Source organism: Hoplias malabaricus, unplaced genomic scaffold (genome assembly GCF_029633855.1).
Source record: "Hoplias malabaricus isolate fHopMal1 unplaced genomic scaffold, fHopMal1.hap1 scaffold_93, whole genome shotgun sequence".
Taxonomy (NCBI): domain Eukaryota; kingdom Metazoa; phylum Chordata; class Actinopteri; order Characiformes; family Erythrinidae; genus Hoplias; species Hoplias malabaricus.
Genome location: NW_027100904.1, coordinates 85,733 through 109,009, shown reverse-complemented (window position 1 = coordinate 109,009; position 23,277 = coordinate 85,733). Strand labels below are relative to the sequence as shown.

Genomic DNA, 23,277 nt, shown 5'->3' with positions numbered 1-23,277 from the left:
TGGAACAGTGGAACTGTGGTCTCTGGAGCGATGGGGTTCCTCTGGTGTGTGGAACAGTGGAACTGTGTTCTCTGGAGCGATGGGGTTCCTCTGGTGTGTGGAACAGTGGAACTGTGTTCTCTGGAGCGATGGGGTTCCTCTGGTGTGTGGAACAGTGGAACTGTGTTCTCTGGAGTGATGGGGTTCCTCTGGTGTGTGGAACAGTGGAACTGTGTTCTCTGGAGTGATGGAGTTCCTCTGGTGTTTGATTAACTAGGCTCTGTTCTTGTTTGCGGTTCCAGATAAGTCCCAGTCTTGTCGCTGCATGTCGCTGGAGGAGTGTGTGCTGTCCAGCCGCTGGATCCGAGTGTGTGTTCTGCTGAGTGCAGACTCTACACCTTCCACAGTGTCAGAGTGTGAGGTGGGGGTCCGAAAGTGTCGAGGAGAGACCCCTGAAATCCTCAGAGTTGAGCCCTGCGACGCTTAGCGCACTCACATTTACACAGAGCCTTGGAGCTGCAAGGCTAACGTCGATAATGCAACAAACACAGGTCACGGAAGGGCTAAACGTATTCTAATTTTTCAGTCCACCTTAAATGGTCTAAAAAGTTCACTGCACTAAAAGATTCTGTGCCATTTTAAGGTGGAATTCCGAATTTTACAAAGAAAATGTAACTGCTTCTTAAAGTGGAGTGGAGAATTCTAAAAGAAGCTCCTGATGTCTGTGACTTTATAAAATGTCCAGCCTGTTTTTACTCTTTGATCGGAATAAAGGAATTCAAAGGTTCCAAATCCATTGCTGTGTTGGTTTGTTTTTGGAGCAGAACCGGGACAGGACCAGAGAATGTAAACACTGCTGTCCAAATAATTCAAATTACTCTGGAGCTCCGATTCCAGCAGTTTCTCGAGTTTATTAAGTTAATTATCCAGGTCTGATTTACTCCCTCAGGGGAGCGCTATGGGGAACTGCACAGAGCCAAAAACCCTTCACTCGACCCACATTCACAGATACGAGGCTCACGCAGCAGACGATATGAGGGCATGAAAAACGTGGACACCATGAAGCTTCCACGAAACTGCCTTTAGACTCAAAGTAAATCTAAGACAGTGCCGTGTCCAGTGAAGACGAGCAGGGGGATTAACCCGGATCACTTCGGGAATGCGGGAGACAGAAAGGTCACTGGTTTCTGTTTAAAGCTTTGAGTTCTGAGCTGTTTATTTATTTACTACATTGTTTGTGTTTTTTATTTACAGTGTCTCACTGTTTCAGGAAACAAAAATAATTCAGAGACAAAGGAAAAGTATAAAAAGGAAACAGTATCTGTCCCACCCTGTAGACCGTGGTTTATAACTGAGTAATAACACATCATTCATATATGTATAACAACTTAGTTACTGTGATGAATTCATGGTTAAGTTCATTTCAGTGCTACATTAGCATGTTATTACATGTTAATACAGATGAATTACCAAAGAGTTTGAACATCAGTTACATAATTACACAAGTGTATTTAGATAATTACCACATAATGACATGTTTTTACAGATAAATAAACTAAAACCATGCTGTAATATTCACCATTATATGTAATTATACAGTTACTAACAAGATACACTTGTGTAATTACAACAGTGCACTGCTAGAGTCTGAAAGTTAAGGTGTTATTACACAACTATTACAAACCCCTACTCTAAAGGTGGGCTGCTGTAGTTGGGTTGTGGTTCAGAACCCGGTGAGAAACTCCTGAAGCTGCCGCACCACTTCGGTGTCGACCGTCTCCATCAGCCCCTGGAACTCCGCCTCGCCCATCAGCACCTGCTGAGCCTTCAGCTTCTCAAACACACACTGCTGCAGACACACGCGGTGCACGGGGTCCTGCAGCGCCAGCTACACACACACACACACACACACACACAGAGTCAATCCCAGGAGAACAACCCCCCCCCCGACACTCACACACAATCAGTCCCAGGAGATCACTGTTATTGGTCACTGATCAGGACTCACCAGCCTCTTCCTCTTGTCCTGCTCCGTCAGAGGCTCCTCATCCTCAGAGAACTTCGGCTCCTCCAGAGGATTCATCAACATACAACTGAGAGAGAGAGAGAGAGAGAGAGAGAGAGAGAGATATCTTATGTTTATATATATTTTATACGGCGTGTGTGTGTGTGTGTGTGTGAGAGAGAGAGTTACTCACTCTCGGAGTGTGCCGGTCTCAGATTCCTCTGTCATCACGTCGTGTAAAGATTCCACACAAATGTTGATGATGCCACAGAACTTTTCCTGAATCACACTGAGAGAGAGCAGCTAGGGTTAGCATTACTTACTGTACACTCACACACACACACACACACCTATACGCAGACACAGTGAACACACAAACTGTCTCCACTCTCAGCACACAAAGGAGGTGGTTGTAACCTGACCTGTCGGGGGAGGGGAGGAGGGACAGCAGGGCGAGACTGGACAGTTTCCTCCTCTCTGGCTGAGTGATGTTGTCCATCCGATCCACCCACATCTCTATAAGAGTCCCCAACACACACTGCACCTACACACACACACACACACCTCTATCAAGGTCCTCAACACACAATGTACCTACACACACACACACACCACTATCAGGGTCCCCAACACACACTGCACCTCTGTTTGTGTGTGTGTGTGTGTGTGTGTGTGTGTGTGTTTACCTCTTGATGTATCTCCTGGGAGATCTGGTAGAGGAGCTCAGTGAAGAAACTGGAGTTCTGGAGGAGAACTCGACCCATCACCCCCAGATACACGGACATCACCACGGGATACCGCTACAAACACAAACACACACACACACACGGAAGACTTTAGTTCTAAGAGAGTTCACTAAGACTGTGTTTGGGAGATGAATAAATGAATGGATGGACGAGATCCTCACCTCTCCCTCTAGAACCCCCCGGAGCACAGAGGGCAGCAGCGTCCGGAACAGATGAGGACCAACCAGAGGACTGACCTTCATCACCATCTCCACCACCTACACACACACACACACACACAATTATACACACAAAATTATACACACACACACACACAGAGAAAAAGAGAGAGAGAGAGAGAGAGAGAATAAAGCACCTTTAGAACCTGGACTTGTCCCTCGTGGGTGATGTCCTTCAGTAAATCACATAAACATCTGCACAGTCCCTCACCGTACATCTGGAAAAACACACACATATCCACACACACCAAGACACACAGGGACATGCACACATAGAGAATCTGTAAAACAAACTGGATTATTCCCTACTCTCTGTCTCAAACGGACATGTGTCTGTGTGTGGGATTAATCCAGAGTGTGACTGTGATTGATCTGGAATGTGGGAAGTTGCGAGGGTCTGACCTGCAGGAAGTCGCCGGCGGAGAGGTACAGGTAGGACGTGATGATTTGGAAACACATCCTCAGATTCTCAGAACTCAACTCTGGGAAAAACAGACACGGAGGGAAAAAAAAAGAGAGAGAGAAATGAGGAGTCTCAGAGGGATGGAGAGGAGTCTCAGAGGGATAGAGGGAGGAGTCTCAGAGGGATGGAGAGGAGTCTCAGAGGGATAGAGGGAGGAGTCTCAGAGGGATAGAGGGAGGAGTCAGGTATAAAGGGAGGAGTCTGATGTATAGAGGGAGGAGTCTCAGATGGATAGAGGGAGGAGTCTGAGGGATAGAGGGAGGAGTCTCAGAAGGATAGAGGGAGGAGTCTGAGGGTTAGAGGGAGGAGTCTCAGAAGGATAGAGGGAGGAGTCTCAGAGGGATAGAGGGAGGAGTCTCAGAGGGATAGGGGGAGGACATACCGAGAAGGGGAGACATGTTGTGAAAGAGGCGGAGCAGTTCAGGAGTGACATCAGGACTGTTCTCCAGTGTCACCAACCTGTAACATACACATAATCAGCTTACACAGAGACAGACAGACACACGCACACAAACATTCAGACAGACAGACAGACACACACACACACACAGTGTTTTACCACAGTTCCAGGCCGTCCTCCAGAAGGTAGACGTGTGGGGGCTGAGAGACGTCGGTGCTGAGCTGAATCACTGGGAGGAGGAAGGGGTAAAGATTCCTGCACTCGGCTCCCAGACCCTGCAAAAACAATACACAATAAACCATACACAACTAACTACAATCAATACACAATCCTCAATAAACAATACTTAAACATTACACAATAAACCATACACAATTAACAATAATCAATAAATAATACTGGTGGATTAATGCAGTGAAAGACTCTTATTGTAAAAGGCTGTACCTGTACCAGGTAGATTAATGCGGTGAAAGACTCTTATTGTGAAAGGCTGTACCTGTACCAGGTGGATTAATGTGGTGAAAGACTCTTATTGTGAAAGGCTGTACCTGTACTAGGTGGATTAATGTGGTGAAAGACTCTTATTGTAAAAGGCTGTACCTGTACCAGGTAGATTAATGCGGTGAAAGACTCTTATTGTAAAAGGCTGTACCTGTACCCGGTAGATTAATGCGGTGAAAGACTCTTATTGTAAAAGGCTGTACCTGTACCAGGTAGATTAATGCGGTGAAAGACTCTTATTGTGAAAGGCTGTACCTGTACCAGGTGGATTAATGTGGTGAAAGACTCTTATTGTGAAAGGCTGTACCTGTACCAGGTGGATTAATGTGGTGAAAGACTCTTATTGTGAAAGGCTGTACCTGTACCAGGTGGATTAATGCGGTGAAAGACACTTATTGTGAAAGGCTGTACCTGTACCAGGTGGATTAATGCGGTGAAAGACTCTTATTGTGAAAGGCTGTACCTGTACCAGATGGATTAATGTGGTGATGATGGCACAGCGTAGCATGTTGTGGTCCTCTGACTGTTTCCACAGCAATGGGAGATACGCCACCAAACAGCCAACGAAAGGCCGGATCTACACACACAAACAGCCCAGAGTGTTACAGTGCAGTTGCAGTGAGGTTTACACATGTGCAGTGTTACAGGTGTGCATTTAAGATTACATGTATGCGCCTAGAGTCACAGGTGTGTAGTGTTACAGATGTGCAGTGAATGTTATAGATTTGCTGTGAGAAATACAACTGTGTTACAGATCTGCAGTGAATGTTATAGATGTGCAGTGAGGGTTACAGATGTGTTACAAATGTGCAGTGAAGTTACCAGATATGCAGTGTGTTACAGAAGTGCAGTGAGGGTTTAAATGTCTGTAGTATTACAGATGTGCCGTGAGGGTTAAACGTCTGTAGTTTTAGGTGTGCAGTGAGGGTTAAATGTCTGTAGTTTTAGATGTGCAGTGAGGGTTAAATGTCTGTAGTGTTACAGATATGCAGTGAGGGTTTAAACGTCTGTAGTGTTACAGATGTACAGTGAGGTTTAAACATATGTGTTACAGATGTGCAGTGAGGGTTTAAATGTCTGTAGTGTTACAAATGTGCAGTGAAGGTTTAAATTTCTGTAGTGTTACAGATGTGCCGTGAGGGTTAAACGTCTGTAGTTTTAGATGTGCAGTGAGGGTTAAATATCTGTAGTGTTAGATGTGCGGTGAGGGTTTAAACGTCTGTAGTGTTACAGATGTGCAGTGAGGATTTAAACGTCTGTAGTGTTAGATGTGCAGTGAGGGTTTAAATGTCTAGTGTTACAGATGTGCAGTGAGGTTTAAACATATGTGTTACAGATGTGCAGTGAGGTTTAAACATCTATAGTGTTATAGATGTGCAATGAGCATTTAAACATCTGTGGTGTTACAGATGTGCAGGTAGGGGTGAACATCTACAGTATTACAGATGTGCAGTGAGGGGTGAACGTCTGTAGTGTTACAGACGTGCAGTGAGGGTTTAAACATCTGTAGTTTTACAAATGTGCAGTGAGGGTTTAAATATCTGTAGTTTTACAAATGTGCAGTGAGGGTTTAAACGTCTGTAGTGCTGTAGTGTTGCAGATGTGCAGGGAGGATTAAACATCTGTAGTGTTACAGATGTGCAGTGAGGGGTGAACGTCTGTAGTGTTACAGACGTGCAGTGAGGGTTTAAACATCAGTAGTTTTACAAATGTGCAGTGAGGGTTTAAACGTCTGTAGTGCTGTAGTGTTGCAGATGTGCAGTGAGGATAAAACATCTGTAGTGTTACAGATGTGCAGTGAGAGTTGAACGTCTACAGTGTTACAGATGTGCAGTGAGGGTTAAATGTCTAGTGTTACAGATGTGCAGTGAGGGTTTAAACATCTGTAGTTTTGCAAATGTGCAGTGAGGGTTTAAACATCTGTAGTTTTACAAATGTGCAGTGAGGGTTTAAACGTCTGTAGTGCTGTAGTGTTGCAGATGTGCAGTGAGGATTAAACATCTGTAGTGTTACAGATGTGCAGTGAGGGTTGAACGTCTACAGTGTTACAGATGTGCAGTGAGGGTTAAATGTCTGTAGTGTTACAGATGTGCAGTGAGGGTTGAACGTCTACAGTGTTACAGATGTGCAGTGAGGGTTAAATGTCTGTAGTGTTACAGATGTGCAGTGAGGGTTGAACGTCTACAGTGTTACAGATGTGCAGTGAGGGTTACAGATGTGCTCTGACCTGTGAGCTCACTCGCTCGATAACGCAGGACAGAACATGTAGAATTTGCATCTTACTGTCGCACTCGTTCACTTGCTGCAACAACTGAAACAGCAACGTAAACATGGACTCCAAATACTGAGAGAGAGAGAGAGAGAGAGAGAGAGACAGTTCATTTGTGCTACTTTAACCTTGTGTGTGTGTGTGTGTGTGTGTGGAGGTGTGAGGGTTTGTGTGTGTGTGGAGGTGTAAGGGTGTGTGTGTGTGTAGATGTGTGTGAGGGTGTGTGTGTGTGTAGATGTGTGTGAGGGTGTGTGTGTGTAGGTGTGTGTGAGGGTGTGTGTGTGTGTGTGTAGGTGTGTGTGAGGGTGTGTGTGTGTGTAGGTGTGTGTGAGGGTCTCACCGGGAGGAACTGCTCTGTTCTGAACTCAAAGTCATCCACAGGTGAAGAAAAAGTTAAAGAAAGAAACATAAAACACTTCCATAATAAACACCACCCACTGCCACTGACTTAAAGGTGCAGTCCATCACACCACCCTCGACCAGCAGTCTGAACCAGCTTCATCTCCATAGGGGGGTGGGGTGGGGGGCATGGATAACACAGGTTCAGATTAGACTGGCACTGTCTGGTCAGCAGGGGGTGCTGTAGTGCTGTGTCACACGGGAAGATGTGGGAGACAGACTGCACCTTTAAAGTGGAGAGTCTGGATCAGTCAAGGATATCCAGCTTCAGAGTCGTTGCAGTCTCTATTCGAACCTGAAATACACACACAGGATGTGTTAGTGTGTGTAGTGTGTATAAAAGCGTGTGTTAGTGTGTGTAGTGTGTATAACATGGTGTGTTAGTGTTTGTAGGGTGTATTTCCTCACCACTAGGTCAGGGTCCTGCAAGAGTGTGAGGATGACCTCATACAGCAGGGGGCGCAATTCAGGTTTAAACTTCACTGAGATCCACTGTCCAACCAACCAGATCACCCTCCTCCGGATCAGTTTATACCTAACACCCCCCCACACACACACATCCACATACAAATACACACACACAAACCACGAAATACACACAACCCCATACTTATAAATGTGTAGTTGTGTTACAGTGTGTAGTTGTGCTAAAACTGTTCAGTTTTGTTAGTGTGTGTAGTTGTTTTACAGAGTGTGTTTCAGTTGTTGCAGTTTTGTTACAGAGTGTGTTAGAGTGCAGTTGTGTTGTACAGTTGAGTTACAGAGTGTACAGTTGTGATACAGGGTGTACAGCTGTTAGTGTACAGTTGAGTTAGACTGTACAGTTATGATAGAGTGTACAGTTGATTTAGAGTGTACTGTTGAGTTACAGAGTGTACAGTTGTGTTAGAATGTACAGCTGAGTTAGAGTGAAGTGTACAGATGAGTTAGAGTGTACTATTGAGTTACAGAGTGTACAGTTGTGTTAGAGTGTACAGCTGAGTTAGAGTGTACAGTTATGTTACAGAATGTACAGTTGTGTTAGAATGTACAGCTGAGTTAGAGCATACAGTTAAGTTACAGAGTGTACAGCTGAATTAGAGTGTACAGTTAAGTTAGAGTGGAGTGTACAGTTGAGTTAGAGTGTACAGTTAAGTTACAGTGTACAGTTGTTAGAGTGTACAGCTGAATTAGAGTGTACAGTTAAGTTACAGAATGTACAGTTGTGTTAGAGTGTACAGCTGAGTTAGAGTGTACAGTTAAGGTACAGAGTATACAGTTGTTAGAGTGTACAGTTGTTAGAGTGTACAGTTAAGTTACAGAATGTACAGTTGTGTTAGAGTGTACAGCTGAGTTAGAGTGTACAGTTAAGGTACAGAGTATACAGTTGTTAAGAGTGTACAGTTGAGTTAGAGTGTACAGCTGAATTAGAGTGTACAGTTAAGTTACAGAGTGTACAGTTGTTAGAGTGTACAGTTAAGTTATAGAATGTACAGTCGTTAGAGTGTACAGTTGAGTTAGAGTGTACAGCTGAATTAGAGTGTACAGTTAAGTTACAGTGTACAGTTGTGTTACAGAGTGTACAGTTAAGTTACAGAGTGTACAGTTGTGTTACAGAGTGTACAGCTGTGATACAGAATGTACAGTTAAGTTACTGAGTGAACAGTTGAGTTAGAGTGTACAGTTGAGTTACAGAGTGTACAGCTGTGTTACAGAGTGTGTAGTGTGGAGCGTTGAGTTACCTATTGTGGCTGATCTGCAGTTCTCCCAGCAGTTGATTGTTGAACCACTGATCGAAGTCAACACTGTCAAACAGTTCATACGCAGCTAAACCCACAGAGTTATACACTACACACACACACACACACACACACACACACACACACACACACACACACACACACACACACGCAGTGTAAGTCGGTGGCCTGTCTAAGGGATTTTATTATATGTTCCAGAGGGGAAGGTTGTGTACCTGCATCCTTTATCAGCAGCTGCACTGTGTCATTCACATCACTGGGACCTGGACACACACACACACACAACATCAGAACCTGACCTCTGATACTCTACCGGTCAGCTGTTCTGGACACTGCACCCAACAATGCTCTGGACACTGCACTGGACACTGTACACTGCTCTGGACATTGTGCTGGACACTGGACACTGTGTTGGACACTGCTCTGGACACTGTACACTGCTCTGGACATTGTGCTGGACACTGGACACTGTGTTGGACACTGCACTGGACACTGTACACTGCTCTGGACATTGTGCTGGACACTGTGTTGGACACTGCTCTGGACACTGCGTTGGACAACGTGCTGGACACTGGATAACTACATGGGAGATGACCCTGAACTGGATAAGCGGTTACAGATAATGAATGAATGAATGAATGAGATGACAACATCACCTTAGCAACCACCCAGTAGACCATAGCAACACCTTAGCAACCACATGGTAGACCACAGCAACACCTTAGCAACCACACTGTAGACCACAGCAACAGCTTTGCAACCTCACAGAAGACTACAGTAGCATCCACCTGGTAGACCATAGCAACCACCTTGTAAACAACAGCAACACCTTAGCCATAACACAGGATACCACAACAACACCTTAGCAACCACACTGTAGAATATAGCAACACCTTAGCAACCACCTGACAGACAACAGCAACACCTTAGTAACCACCTGATTGAAAACAGCAACACCTTAGCAACCACCTGATAAAAAAGAGCAACAACCACACAGAAGACCATTGCAACACCTTAGCAAACACACAGTAGATCATAGCAACACCTTAGCAATCACACAGAAGATTACAGCAACACCTTAGCAACCACCGAGTAGACCATTGCAACACCTTAGTAATCACACAGAAGACTAGAGCAACACCTTAGCAACCACCTGGTAGACCATAGCAACACCTTAGCAACCACCTTGAAGACAAGAGCAACACCTTAGCAACAACACAGGAGACCACAACAACACCTTAGCAACCACACTGTAGAATATAGCAACACCTTAACAACCACCTTGTAGACAACAGCAACACCTTAGCACCACCACAGGAGACCACAGCAACACCTTAGCAACCACCCAGTAGACTATTGCAATACCTTATTAACCACATGGGATGTCTGGCCGCACTTGCTGACCAGGAGTTGGGCCTGTAAATATGTAAATAATATGTTAACAAGTAAACAAAGCTGTCTGACCTTGCAGGCTGTGCACCATCTCCAGAAGAACAGGAGTCAGAGTTTGACTGTAGCTGTGGAAAATATCCAGGAACACCACCTCCGTACATGGCTGGGGAGAGAAGGAAGGGAATTAACACCATCCTCTAACATCCCCACAAAATCCCCCTCTTCACTACCACCCCAAAACACACACTGATGTAGATGGAGTGTGTCACTCACTCTCAGGCTGTACTTCCACGAGTCTCCACCCGTCTCTTCAACAGCTGCAAACACACAACCCAGATTAAATTAGAGATTAACTCAGATTAAAACTTGATCGTAATTCCATTTAAACCAGAAATGAACTCTGATGAAACCAGAGATTACCACTGATCAAATTAAATTTAACAAGATATCAACTCAGATTAAAACAGGAATTAACTCTGAACTCAGGTTAAATCTGAAACCAATTCAGATTAAACCAGAGAAGAACTCAGATTGCAAAAGATTAACAGAGAAGAGTCAGATTAACAGAGAGAGGTCAGATTAACAGAGAGAGGTCAGATTATCAGAGAGGAGTCAGATTATCAGAGAGGGGTCAGATTAACACAGAGGGGTCAGATTAACACAGAGGGGTCAGATTAACAGAGAGGAGTCAGATTAACAGAGAGAGGTCAGATTAACAGAGAGGGGTCAGATTAACAGAGAGGGGACAGATTAACAGAGAGAGGTCAGATTAACAGAGTGGAGCCAGATTATCAGAGAGAGGTCAGATTAACAGAGTGGAGTCAGATTAACAGAGAGGAGTCAGATTAACAGAGAGGAGTCAGATTAACAGAGAGGGGTCAGATTAACAGAGAGAGGTCAGATTAACAGAGAGGGGTCAGATTAACAGAGAGGGGTCAGATTAACAGAGAGAGGTCAGATTAACAGAGAGGAGTCAGATTAACAGAGAGAGGTCAGATTAACAGAGAGAGGTCAGATTAACAGAGAGGAGTCAGATTAACAGAGAGGGGTCAGATTAACAGAGAGAGGTCAGATTAACAGAGAGGGGTCAGATTAACAGAGAGAGGTCAGATTAACAGAGAGGGGTCAGATTAACAGAGAGAGGTCAGATTAACAGAGAGGGGTCAGATTAACACAGAGGAGTCAGATTAACAGAGAGAGGTCAGATTAACAGAGAGAGGTCAGATTAACAGAGAGGAGTCAGATTAACAGAGAGAGGTCAGATTAACAGAGAGAGGTCAGATTAACAGAGAGGAGTCAGATTAACAGAGAGAGGTCAGATTAACAGAGAGGGGTCAGATTAACAGAGAGGGGTCAGATTAACAGAGAGAGGTCAGATTAACAGAGAGGAGTCAGATTAACAGAGAGGAGTCAGATTAACAGAGAGAGGTCAGATTAACAGAGAGGGGTCAGATTAACAGAGAGGGGTCAGATTAACAGAGAGGGGTCAGATTAACAGAGAGTCAGATTAACAGAGAGGGGTCAGATTAACAGAGAGAGGTCAGATTAACAGAGAGAGGTCAGATTAACAGAGAGGAGTCAGATTAACAGAGAGAGGTCAGATTAACAGAGAGGGGTCAGATTAACAGAGAGGGGACAGATTAACAGAGAGGGGACAGATTAACAGAGAGAGGTCAGATTAACAGAGTGGAGTCAGATTATCAGAGAGAGGTCAGATTAACAGAGTGGAGTCAGATTAACAGAGAGGAGTCAGATTAACAGAGAGGAGTCAGATTAACAGAGAGGGGTCAGATTAACAGAGAGAGGTCAGATTAACAGAGCGGAGTCAGATTAACAGAGAGAGGTCAGATTAACAGAGCGGAGTCAGATTAACAGAGAAGATACAGATTAACATCCAGTGCCATTGGGGTCTCCGTACCGAAGCCCTCAGGGTCTTCCTCCCACATCAGCAGCTCCTCTTCTGTCAGCAGGAAGTACTTAGACACCAGTCTCCTGGCAATCTCCGTCAGCGTCGGGGGGGTGAAGAACTCAGTTCTAATTTTATGAGCCTGCATAACCTCGGGCCTAGTGTCTAGAACACACACACAAGTATGTAAAGTCTCAGGTGGTTGTATGTTCTACAATGCTCTAGCGTGAGGATGTTCTAGTGTGAGGATGCTCTACCGTGAGGATGCTCTTCCATGAGGATGTTCTAACACAAGGATGCTCTACCGTGAGGATTTTATACTGTGAGGGTGTTCTAGCATGAGGATGTTCTTCTGTGAGGATGTTCTAGCATGAGGATGTTCTACTGTGAGGATGTTCTAGAGTCAGGATGTTCTTCTGTGAGGATGTTCTAGCATGAGGATGTTCTACTGTGAGGATGTTCTAGAGTCAGGATGTTCTTCTGTGAGTATGTTCTAGCGTGAGGATGTTCTTCTTAGAGGATGTTCTAGAGTCAGGATGTTATGCTGTGAGGATGTTCTAGTGTGAGGATGTTCTACTCTGAGGATGTTCTTGAGTCAGGATGTTCTTCTGTAAGAGTGTTATACTGTGTGGATGTTCTAGAGTCAGGATGTTCTAGCGTGAGGATGTTTTTCTGTGAGGATTTTCCAGCGGTAGGATGTTCTAGCGTGAGGATGTTATACTGTGAGAATGTTATACTATGAGAATGTTCTAGCATGAGGATGATGCAGGGTGTACCGTGGTTCTGCTCTGTGTGGCTGGTACCTTCTATGTTCTTGTCGGGCCGATATGATTCGTTCTTGACGATGCTCTTGATGAGGTTGAGGCACTGAACTATGAAGCGCTCAAAAAGGAACCCGTCTCCCACTGTCGAGAACACGGAGCCAACACAGAACTCCAGAGACCGCCGTATCAGTGGGATGAACGAGAACGGGTGGCACTCCAGGAAATCCAGCAGCTGGAACACACACACGCGCACAAACCTGTCACTAACACATACATACACACCTATCACTAACACACACACACACCTGCCACTAACTCTTACACACACCTGTCACTAACACATACACATCTCACCAACACACACCTGTCACTAACACATACACATCTCACCAACACACACCTGTCACTAACACATACACCTCTCACCAACACACGCACATCTGTCACTAACACGTACACCTCTCACCAACACCCACCTGTCACTAACACATACACCTCTCACCAACACACACACACCTGTCACTAACACAAACACCTCTCACCAACACACACACACCTGTCACTAACACGTACACCTCTCACCAACACACACACACCTGTCACTAACACGTACACCTCTCACCAACACACACACATCTGTCACTAACACATACACATCTCACCAACACACACCTGTCACTAACACATACACCTCTCACCAACACACACACACCTGTCACTAACACATACACCTCTCACCAACACACACACACATCTGTCACTAACACGTACACCTCTCACCAACACACACCTGTCACTAACTCTTACACACACCTGTCACTAACATACATCTCTCACCAACACACACCTGTCACTAACACACACACACACACACCTGTCACTAACACACACACACCGGTCACTAACACATACACCTCTCACCAATACACACACACACACCTGCCACTAACACACACCTGTCACTAACACACACACACACCTGTCACTAACACACACACACACCTGCCACTAACACACACACACACACACCTGTCACTAACACACTTGTTTACCACTTTAGTGAACAGGATGATGGTCTTCTCCAGCTTCTCCCTGCAAACACTGCCTGGACCCACCAGACCACCTGCAACACACACACGCACACACACACTAAAAACACTGTACGCCTATTCCAAAGTGTAGAGGGTGTGTGTTGGTGCGGGTGAGTGTGATGTGCTGTTGCTGTCAGCTACACTGCTGTAGGCTGAATGAGGCGGGGCAGAAATTATGTGTCAAAATCAATACAAGCTAAAGATGAGTTACTTACAGCACTCTACAAACTGCTGCAGCCTCTCAAACACAGCACCGAGAAACCCCTGCACAGAGAGAGAGATACAGAGAGAAATATATATATATAGCTTCTTCTACTGCAGCCTTAGGAAATGTTAACTCTGTAAAATAAACTTTCAGAGTAGAGCATCATGTCTGGCCTCTGTGTAGTAAACACAATGGAAGGACGTCATAAGTTGCTCCGAGCAAAAACTTTATATTTCTTGCCTCCATTGCTTACAACTCTTGCCAGGAAATCCTCCGCTTCTCTAGATTCTCCCATCGAAGCCAGTGGCCTCGTTTTGCTCGTGACAACTGTTGATGCTGTGGTATCATTCAGCACTGCACTGTACCATCTACCACAACTCTTCACTGCTCTCTCCAGGACTGTAGGGATCATCTCTCCTTCCATTAAAAAAGTTTTCCTTTGACAATCAACAGAATTCTCCAACATCCACCGTGTGCAAGGCACAGCAGTCGTTAGCATCCTTGTGTCATCCATGAAAGACCTAACTGGGGGGAGCCGAGTACCATCGTGCAAACTCTCCCGCTTAGAGGTCCAAATTACTACCTCCATCGCCATTGTAAATGCTAACTGAGAAATCGTACATCCATCCATTTTACCCATTTCTAATCACGGCCATGATGTAACACATTTCCTTGTACTACGGCAAAACTGAATATCCTCAAAGTATGCATTAACCAGCCTAGTTACCTTATCTGGCATCTGGGAGAATTCAAAAGCTTCTCACAAAGTTAATGTGACACTGAGCCAAACGCATCAGGTAAAACTAGTAAAACAACATTTAAACCCCTACCCTCTTTCTTAGCTGTCTGAATCTGATGCCAGACCATGCTGCTATGTTCCAAACATCCTGCAAAACCTGAAAGCCCTGCCTTTTGTACTGATGTATGAATACATTTGTTTGCTTTCAAATAAGCAGCAGGTCTTGGTGCTATTTCATTAAAGAAATTTTTACCCTCCACATTAAGACTTATGAGCTTTTTTCTCTTTAGGGATAAAGATACCGCCTGCTCTTCTCCACTTTTTGGAATGATCGCTTAAAACAAAACTAAAAAATGACATTAAATGGATTCCTTAAGAAAGCTACCCTTGCATGTTCCTTCTTTTTCTTTTGCTCTTCTTAACAATGCCTACCATTAAGCTCGTTCTGTAGTATCTTGATATAATTTCTTTACTCTTCCCCTACTTGCCTCCACTGCCTTGACCTTATTCTGTCTTGTCTCTTTTGCTTTTTCCTACCAAACCTTGCCATCCCATATTTGTAAATAACTTTACCTAGACCTTTCAAATCCTCATTTATACACTTCCACCCTCCTGTCACGCCTGTTTTCCTTGCCATGTGCTCTCTCAGCACATGGCTCTGTTGGTTATTGTCCATGTCTCCGCCCTTGTTCCTCCTCCTTGTCCGTGTCTCATTTGTTACCCTGCCCTCTCATTATCTGTTCCAGGTGTGTCTTGTCTGTGAGATGTACTTAAGTCCCTTTGTCTCGCTTCCTCGTATCGGTCATTCATTTTGTTTAATTCTCATTCCAAGTCACGTCGTTTTGTTTCCTATTCTAAGTCATGTCGTTTCATTCCTCTAAGTCTTGTTGTTTCGCCTCCAGTGTTTCCGTGTCTTGTTCCTTAGTCCGGTATGTCTGTCTCTGTCGTTTCCATGTTCCAAGTCCTTGTATTGCTTCGCTCTCCCTGTCTAGATTTGTCTGTTTAGCTCTCCCCATCTAGTAATGTATTGTTTTGCTTCCTTTATCGTGCTGTCATGTTGCTTAGTCCTGTCTGTCTGTCTCTGTCATTTTCTCGTTTCATTTCCTAGTATTGTTTCGCTCTCCATGTCTAGATTTGTCTGTTTAACTTTCCCTGTCTAGGTTTGTTTGTTTCTCCCCGTCTAGTATTGTATTGTTTTGCTGTCATGTTGCTTAGTCCAGTCTGTCTGTCTCTGTCGTTTTCTCGTTTCATTTCCTATATTTTGTTGTTTCCGTAGTTGCCTGTCTTTGTTTTGTTATATCTTTTCTTTAAGTAAGTACTGTGTTTTAGCGTGTGCATCCGTCTCCGTCAGTCCACCCTCAGTGAATTGTGACACCTCCCTTATCTACTGCAGCTGGTCATTTTACCTTTATTCTCTGTCAAATTCCTTTCTCTTTTGCCCCTTGTTTTACCCTCTCCTGCTCTCCATCATCCCTATGGTTAACATTAGATTCACCTTTCTTTTCACTTATGCTGGTGTTCTCCTCAGTAGCAGCAGAGGTGTTAATATCCTGTGAACTGTGGTGAGTACTCTGCTGATGGACTTCATCTATATCACCCCCAGCAGAATCACCCTATTTCAATGAGGAAACCTTTCCAAATTTAGAACAACATATCAGTCATTTAGAGACCTGAACGCCAGGACAGGAGCTCAGCCCGACTTTATCAGCTCTCACGGTGACCACTTTATAACAGGGAACAACGTTCATTTCCAATGTTCTACCGCAGAGAAAACCGTGACACACAGCCTAGGTCTGTACGTCCTAAACGGACGGCTGTGAGGGGACGGTCAGCTCACCCACAGCTCAGCTCTCGGCAGCAGTACGGTGGACTACGCTATAACCTAATCTCATACAATCAGTCCGACAGACTGTGCTCTCACTGTGAGTTCTCGGTGGTGGAGACAGAGCTGCACTTCCTAACCCAGTGCCCCAAGTATGAGTCCGTCAGAAGCAGGTTCTACCAGAGAGCGTTCCGAGTCTGTCCTGGGTTCCTGCTCTGCACTGACCTGACAGACTGCTACAACCTGAGAGACAAGCAGTGTGGTCCATCAACACAGTGTAACTAATTATTACTGAATATTACTGACTTATTACTGATTCATTACTCATTACTATTACACATCTATATCGTCTCTGCATTCTTTGCTTTTCTTGTTTGATTAGCAGTAATCCTGTAAATAAATAATTCCTGCTGTTGTAATTGTATCTGTATCTATATCAATAGTCTATTGTATGACATTCAGACCAATGAAGCTCCGCTGAACTGAACTGACAGAGAGACGTCTGTACGTTATTCCTCTGTTGTTTAAATTCACTCTAAACAAGGACTTCTCGAAAACCTATTTTCAAAGGTGCTGATATAAAGTGAAAAAAAACATTTGAACATTTATGTAGTTTTCTTTAGAGCTCTGAACGGTGTAAACATGGGTGTTGGCTACACACTTGTGTTTGCATCTTTCTGAGATGTTAGAATCTGATGTGACACTGTATTTTTCTAAACCTGTGCCTCACACATTGACTCTTCATGAGATAGGTGTGAGATACAGGTGAGAAAATCCCAGAGATCTCAAAGATAACGACCCATTAGACCCCGCCACATCAGTGTGAACAACTCAATCATTTGTAAACGGTGGTATTTGTTTATTTAGCAAAGATAATAACTGCTTTGGAGCATCAGAGCTATCCATGTGAGCTTCAGACGACTGCTTGAAAGCAGCGGAGAGCATCCAAGCTTTACCTCAAGCGCCGCGTTCAGTGTCAAAACACAGTCATGTGCTTTTGTTTATGACTAAAATAAGCGGTTTCACATGCCATAATCCTCCAATAAGAGCGGCCGGATTATCATGCTATTAAAATCTTTACGGTTTGAACAGTAGACCCTTTGAGGTTTGAACAGTAGAATCATTAAGGTTTGAACAGTAGAATCTTTAAGGTTTGAACTGTAGACCCTTTGAGGTTTGAACAGTAGAATCATTAAGGTTTGAACAGTAGAATCTTTAAGGTTTGAACTGTAGACCCTTTGAGGTTTGAACAGTAGACCCTTTGAGGTGTGAACAGTAAAATCATTGTTTGAACTGTAGACCCTTTAAGGTTTGAACAGTAGAATCTTTGAGGTTTGAACAGAAGACCCTTTGAGGTTTGAACAGTAGAATCATTAAGGTTTGAACAGTAGAATCTTTAAGGTTTGAACAGTAGAATCTTTAAGGTTTGAACTGTAGACCCTTTGAGGTTTGAACTGTAGACCCTTTGAGGTTTGAACTGTAGAATCTTAGAGGTTTGAACTGTAGACCCTTTGAGGTTTGAACTGTAGACCCTTTGAGGTTTGAACTGTAGACCCTTTGAGGTTTGAACTGTAGACCCTTTGAGGTTTGAACTGTAGACCCTTTGAGGTTTGAACTGTAGACCCTTTGAGGTTTGAACTGTAGACCCTTTGAGGTTTGAACTGTAGACCCTTTGAGGTTTGAACTGTAGACCCTTTAAGGTTTGAACTGTAGACCCTTTAAGGTTTGAACAGTAGAATCTTTGAGGTTTGAACTGTAGACCCTTTAGGGTTTGAACAGTAGAATCTTTAAGGTTTGAACTGTAGACACGTTAAGGTTTAATGTTTGAACTGTAGACCTTTTAAGGTTTGAACAGTAGACCCTTTGAGGATTGAACTGTAGACCCTTTGAGGTTTGAACAGTAGAATCTTTCAGATTTCAACTGTAGACCCGTTAAGGTTTAAGGTTTGAACTGTAGACCCTTTGAGGTTTGAACAGTAGAATCTTTGAGGTTTGAACTGTAGACCCTTTAGGGTTTGAACAGTAGAATCTTTAAGGTTTGAACTGTATAATCTTTAAGGTTTGAACTGTAGACACGTTAAGGTTTAATGTTTGAACTTTAGACCTTTTAAGGTTAGAACTGTTGACCCTTTAAGGTTTGAACTGTAGACCCTTTAAGGTTTGAACAGTAGAATCTTTCAGATTTCAACTGTAGACCCGTTAAGGTTTAAGGTTTGAACTGTAGACACGTTAAGCTTTAATGTTTGAACTTTAGACCTTTTAAGGTTTGAAATGTAGACCCTTTAAGGTTTGAACAGTAGAATCTTTAAGGTTTGAGGTTTGAACTGTAGACCCTTTAAGGTTTGAATAGTAGAATCTTTAAGGTTTGAGGTTTGAACTGTAGACTCTTTAAGGTTTGAAATGTAGACCCTTTAAGGTTTGAACTGTAGACCCTTTAAGGTTTGAACAGTAGACCCTTTAAGGTTTGAACAGTAGACCCTTTAAGGTTTGAACAGTAGACCCTTTAAGGTTTAAACTGTAGACCCTTTAAGGTTTGAACAGTAGACCCTTTAAGGTTTGAACTGTAGACACTTTAAGGTTTGAACTGTAGAACCTTTAAGGTTTCTGGGGCATGTTTATTAAATTTCTAGAACAAAACCTTGCTGAGTTGCGTAAGTGTTTTGGCACAAGTTCTCATTTATCCCTCCAGTGGGAGCACAGACTCCAGAGGTTTAAATCTCTTCGAAAATCCAAACTTCTCATTTCACCTTAAAGGCCACCTGAGCAGGAGCTGGAAAGCACCCCGTGCAGCTGTTAAGGTGGATCTGGTTTCAGCTGGCGCTCAGTCACTGACCATCGTTGCTCTGCTCATACTCACCATTACCTCTACGTTCTCCTGAGGTTTCACAAAGCCCTGGACGGTCAGCTTCCGTAGAACTGTGGAGAACACAACACAGAACCCACATTTAACCCATCGCTCTCCAGACCACTGCCCACCTGCCGATCACCAGACGAGGCCTCCTGGACCCCACCACATGCTGAAGGTGCTGTGGGGCCTAGAACCTATATGTCAGCAGGAGAACCTATATGCTTCAGGGTTTTACTAAGCTGAGACCACCTCCCCACCCCACAGTGTACACACATACCCTTGAGGGAGAGCAGGGTCCTTTCCAGAGAGCTGAACGCCCCCTGCTGGTCTCCAGCATTAAGCTGCTGCAGGAAGGAGTCAGTGTGATGAGTCCACACAGAGTACACAAAGCTGTAGATACTGGAGGATAACTGTAACACACACACACACACACACACACAGTGTTAGGATGCTGTAATAACATTTATTAGAGGTGGTGGTGGAGGTGGTCAGGGGTTTAGTGAGGGATGATGTGTGTGTGTGTGTTTGTGTGTGTTACCTCTTGGAAGAGTCTTCTGTCGTTGGCGAGGCGTTTGGAGGCGAGGGTTTTCGTGACGTGGTAGAAAGTGAGGAGCGCGCGGTTCTGCTGCAGAACGTCCAGAACCTTAACCTTCTCCAACAGAACTGGGATCAGCTCGGGCCACTGCCGTGGACAGTCCAGCCGCGCAACCTTCGCTATCAGAACTGCTATCTGTGTCGCTATCTACACACACACACACACACACACACACAATAAATAACAGAAAATACACACACACACACCATCAAATAGGAATCTGTAGACAAAGGTGAAGTACATTTAACTGGCTTGAAGCGTCCAAACTGTTCTGACCCCTGCACTGACCTGATTAACTGGCTCCTTAAAGTTAGTGATGAGTCCAGACCTGAGAGACGACTTCTCCTCCTCTGACAGAGCACTGAGAGAGACAGAGAGAAAGAGAGAGAGAGCGAGAGAGAGTGAGAGCGAGAAGTAGAGAGACAGTGAGAGAGAGAGAGAGAGACAGTGAGAGAAAGAGAGAGAGAGACAGTGAGAGAGAAAGAGAGAGAGACAGTGAGAGAGAGAGAGAGAGACAGTGAGAGAGAGAGAGAGAGAGAGAGACAGTGAGAGAGAGAGAGAGAGAGAGAGACAGTGAGAGAGAGACAGATAAACACTTTTCTGCTCCCACTGTGTGTGTGTGTGTGTGTGTGTGTGTGTATCAAGTGTCTCACTGCGGCGCTCCTCTCCTCCAGTAACGCTCGATTCCATTCTTAAAGTACAACACCGCCAGCCACCGCACGTTCACATCCAGCCTGTGGTCATTAAAGATGCCCTACACAAAACACAACACAGATTAAAGACACTTTTGGAGCTGTGGGTGGGCGGAGTTAGAGGTGGAGCCATCGAGGGGCGGGGTCATATCTTACCAGCAGTACAGAATAAAAGCCCGGCTGCGTCTCCCACTGTTTCAGCTGCTCCTCGGCCGGTTTCAGTTCTGACGTGTTCTGACTCGTGGCCTGAGTTAGAACCTGCAGAACCACAGGACCAGCGCTCTGGAGGTCCATCTCTACACACACACACACACTGCCCGTTACAGAACACGTAGAATACGTAGCTCTATGATTAGTGACTGTAGTCTGGATGCGACTTTCCCACTGATGAAGAACCGGAATGGTCCCTGTTAGTTTCCACCGACAAACTGGTTCATGAACAAGAAAAGTTTGTTCCCAGCTGGAACCCAAGAAGAGTTACGTTTCTCCACTGTTCACCACCTCAGCAGGACGCCTCTGAACTCAACATTTACACAGTGTCATATCTCACTCTGATCTGACTCCACGGTGAACACAGAATAAACAATGACCCCGTCATGACTCTGACGCTGTATTCAGCCACAGCAGCGCCCCCCACTGGTGACGTAACCTCCGGTCCACTCTAAACTTGTAGAAACACGGGGCGCTTCACTGGAAAGAACCAAGGTTCCAAGAATCAGGAACAGAACAGTTTCAAGAACCAGGATTCTTTTCCTGGAAAAGTGCTATGAGGGGTTTAAAAACTCCAGCAGCACTGCTGTGTCTGATCCACTCTACACCAGCACAACACACACTAACACACCACCACCACGTCAGTGTCACTGCAGCGCTGAGAATGATCCACCACCACATCACACCTGCTCTGTGGGGGTCCAACGAGGGAGGAGTGTCTCACAGAGTGGACAGAGAGTGGACACAGGGTTTAAAAACTCCAGCAGCACTGCTGTGTCTGATCCACTCTACACCAGCACAACACACACTAACACACCACCACCACGTCAGTGTCACTGCAGCGCTGAGAATGTAAATAACCCCAGAACCTGCACTGCGGAGGAGTGCGGAGCCGGACTCCACAGGGTAAAGAGCAGCGCTGCTGTAATAACACACAGTAATGACTGCACAGTTAATAACAGTGTAATAGAGTGCAGTAACATCTCCACAGACAGACAACACACCTCCGCTAATGCTAAAGCTAACTGCGTTACCTCAGCATGGCTTTATTACACACAGTGCCTTTAACAAACTTCGGGAAACTTCCCGCTCCACCTTAAAAACTGCAGCACACACACATCTGCTCCAAATTGTTTCGTTCCACCTTAAATGGTGCAGCATACCATCCTGTAGTTCAAAGAAATTATGCTGGAATTGTCCGTTCCACCTTAAACGGTGCTGTTTCAGCCTGGGCACTTGAAAGGGACAGTCTCATCATTTAAGGTGGAAAGGGCAATTCCTTCAACAATTAAACTTCAGCCGCTCGCACCGCTGACTGTGTGCTAACCCTGGCCTGTTTAAGGTGGAGCGGCTGTGTTGTTTACCTGTGTTGTGTGAACTCCCTCTCGCGCGCTATCTCCGCAGCACCGAGCTTCACGTGCGCGACTGCCGGCGTCTCGGGCCAATGACGTCAGAGGCTCAGCGGCGCCTATATAAACACCACGTGACTTCCGGCAACAAACAACAATTGTGGTTTTTAAAAAATGATATTATGTATAATAAACAATAATAATTATAATAATACAGTTATTAAACGTATTGAGGAATGTTGAAGGAAAATCCATATTTACTGTTTTCAGGTTTAACAGGAAACTCATAGGGTCTCTCTCTCTCACACACACACACACACCTCACATACCTCACATACCAGCAGACTGTAACAACAGAGAGTGAGCAGCAGGCGGAGTCAGAGGCCTACATTCATTTATTCATTCATTCATTATCTGTAACCCTTATCCAGTTCAGGGTCGCGGTGGGTCCAGAGCCTACCTGGAATCATTGGGCGCAAAGCGGGAATACACCCTGGAGGGGGCGCCAGTCCTTCACAGGGCAGCACACACACACACATTCACTCACACCTACGGGCACTTTTTGAGTCGTCAACCCACCTACCAACGTATGTTTTTGGACACCCAAAACCACAGAGAGAACACACTATACTCCTCACAGACAGTCACCCGGAGTTCAGCAGTTTCCTTCAGTGTGAGGAATCACAGCTCCACCTTAAAAACAGACTTGTGTATTTATTTTATTTTACATAGGGTTTATTCCCTAAAACACTAATACCCCCCCAGGTCAGGTGTGTGTAACTGTCCACTGGTGTGTGTGAGAGTGACTGGGTAAGTGTGTGAGTGAGTGAGTGTGTGAGTGACTGGGTGAGGGTTTGAAACTGTCCACAGGTATTAGTGTGACTGAGTGGGTGAGTGGGTGAAACTGTTCACAGGTGTGAATGACTGGGTGAACGTGTTAGTGAC

At 44.8% G+C, this 23,277-nt stretch overlaps 2 protein-coding genes across 3 annotated transcripts in view; one reads left to right on the top strand and one right to left on the bottom strand.

Moving 5' to 3' along the window:
• The window catches only part of oxct1a (3-oxoacid CoA transferase 1a), a 39,700-nt gene extending 38,936 nt beyond the window's left edge, over positions 1-764 (top strand). Inside the window, exon 26 of the mRNA XM_066658844.1 lies at positions 282-764. Coding sequence (XP_066514941.1) covers positions 282-466 — 185 coding nt within the window. The 3' untranslated portion in view covers positions 467-764. The remainder of the gene's footprint in view (positions 1-281) is intronic.
• A 417-nt stretch (positions 765-1,181) lies between these two features.
• ipo11 (importin 11) lies at positions 1,182-22,433 on the bottom strand. Of its 2 annotated transcripts, XM_066658847.1 has the most exons (30): positions 22,348-22,433; positions 20,930-21,069; positions 20,735-20,835; positions 20,370-20,442; positions 20,025-20,228; positions 19,764-19,896; positions 19,496-19,554; positions 14,088-14,136; positions 13,834-13,904; positions 12,821-13,013; positions 12,030-12,182; positions 10,385-10,428; positions 10,184-10,274; positions 8,935-8,982; positions 8,702-8,807; positions 7,389-7,515; positions 7,242-7,275; positions 6,922-6,962; positions 6,540-6,656; positions 4,776-4,889; positions 3,971-4,086; positions 3,794-3,870; positions 3,351-3,430; positions 3,086-3,166; positions 2,892-2,987; positions 2,671-2,784; positions 2,407-2,528; positions 2,178-2,273; positions 1,988-2,072; positions 1,182-1,867 (listed from the first exon to the last, which is right to left on the bottom strand). In XM_066658847.1, exons 2-30 carry the CDS (start codon positions 21,065-21,067, stop codon positions 1,703-1,705), a joined length of 2,928 nt encoding a protein of 975 aa, XP_066514944.1. In that variant the 5' UTR covers positions 21,068-21,069; positions 22,348-22,433; the 3' UTR covers positions 1,182-1,702. The 2 variants fall into 2 exon arrangements, 1 of the variants encoding a protein (XP_066514944.1); XR_010798608.1 differs by lacking the exons at positions 1,182-1,867; positions 1,988-2,072 and having other exon boundaries at positions 2,407-2,578.
• Between the last annotated feature and the right edge of the window lie 844 nt (positions 22,434-23,277).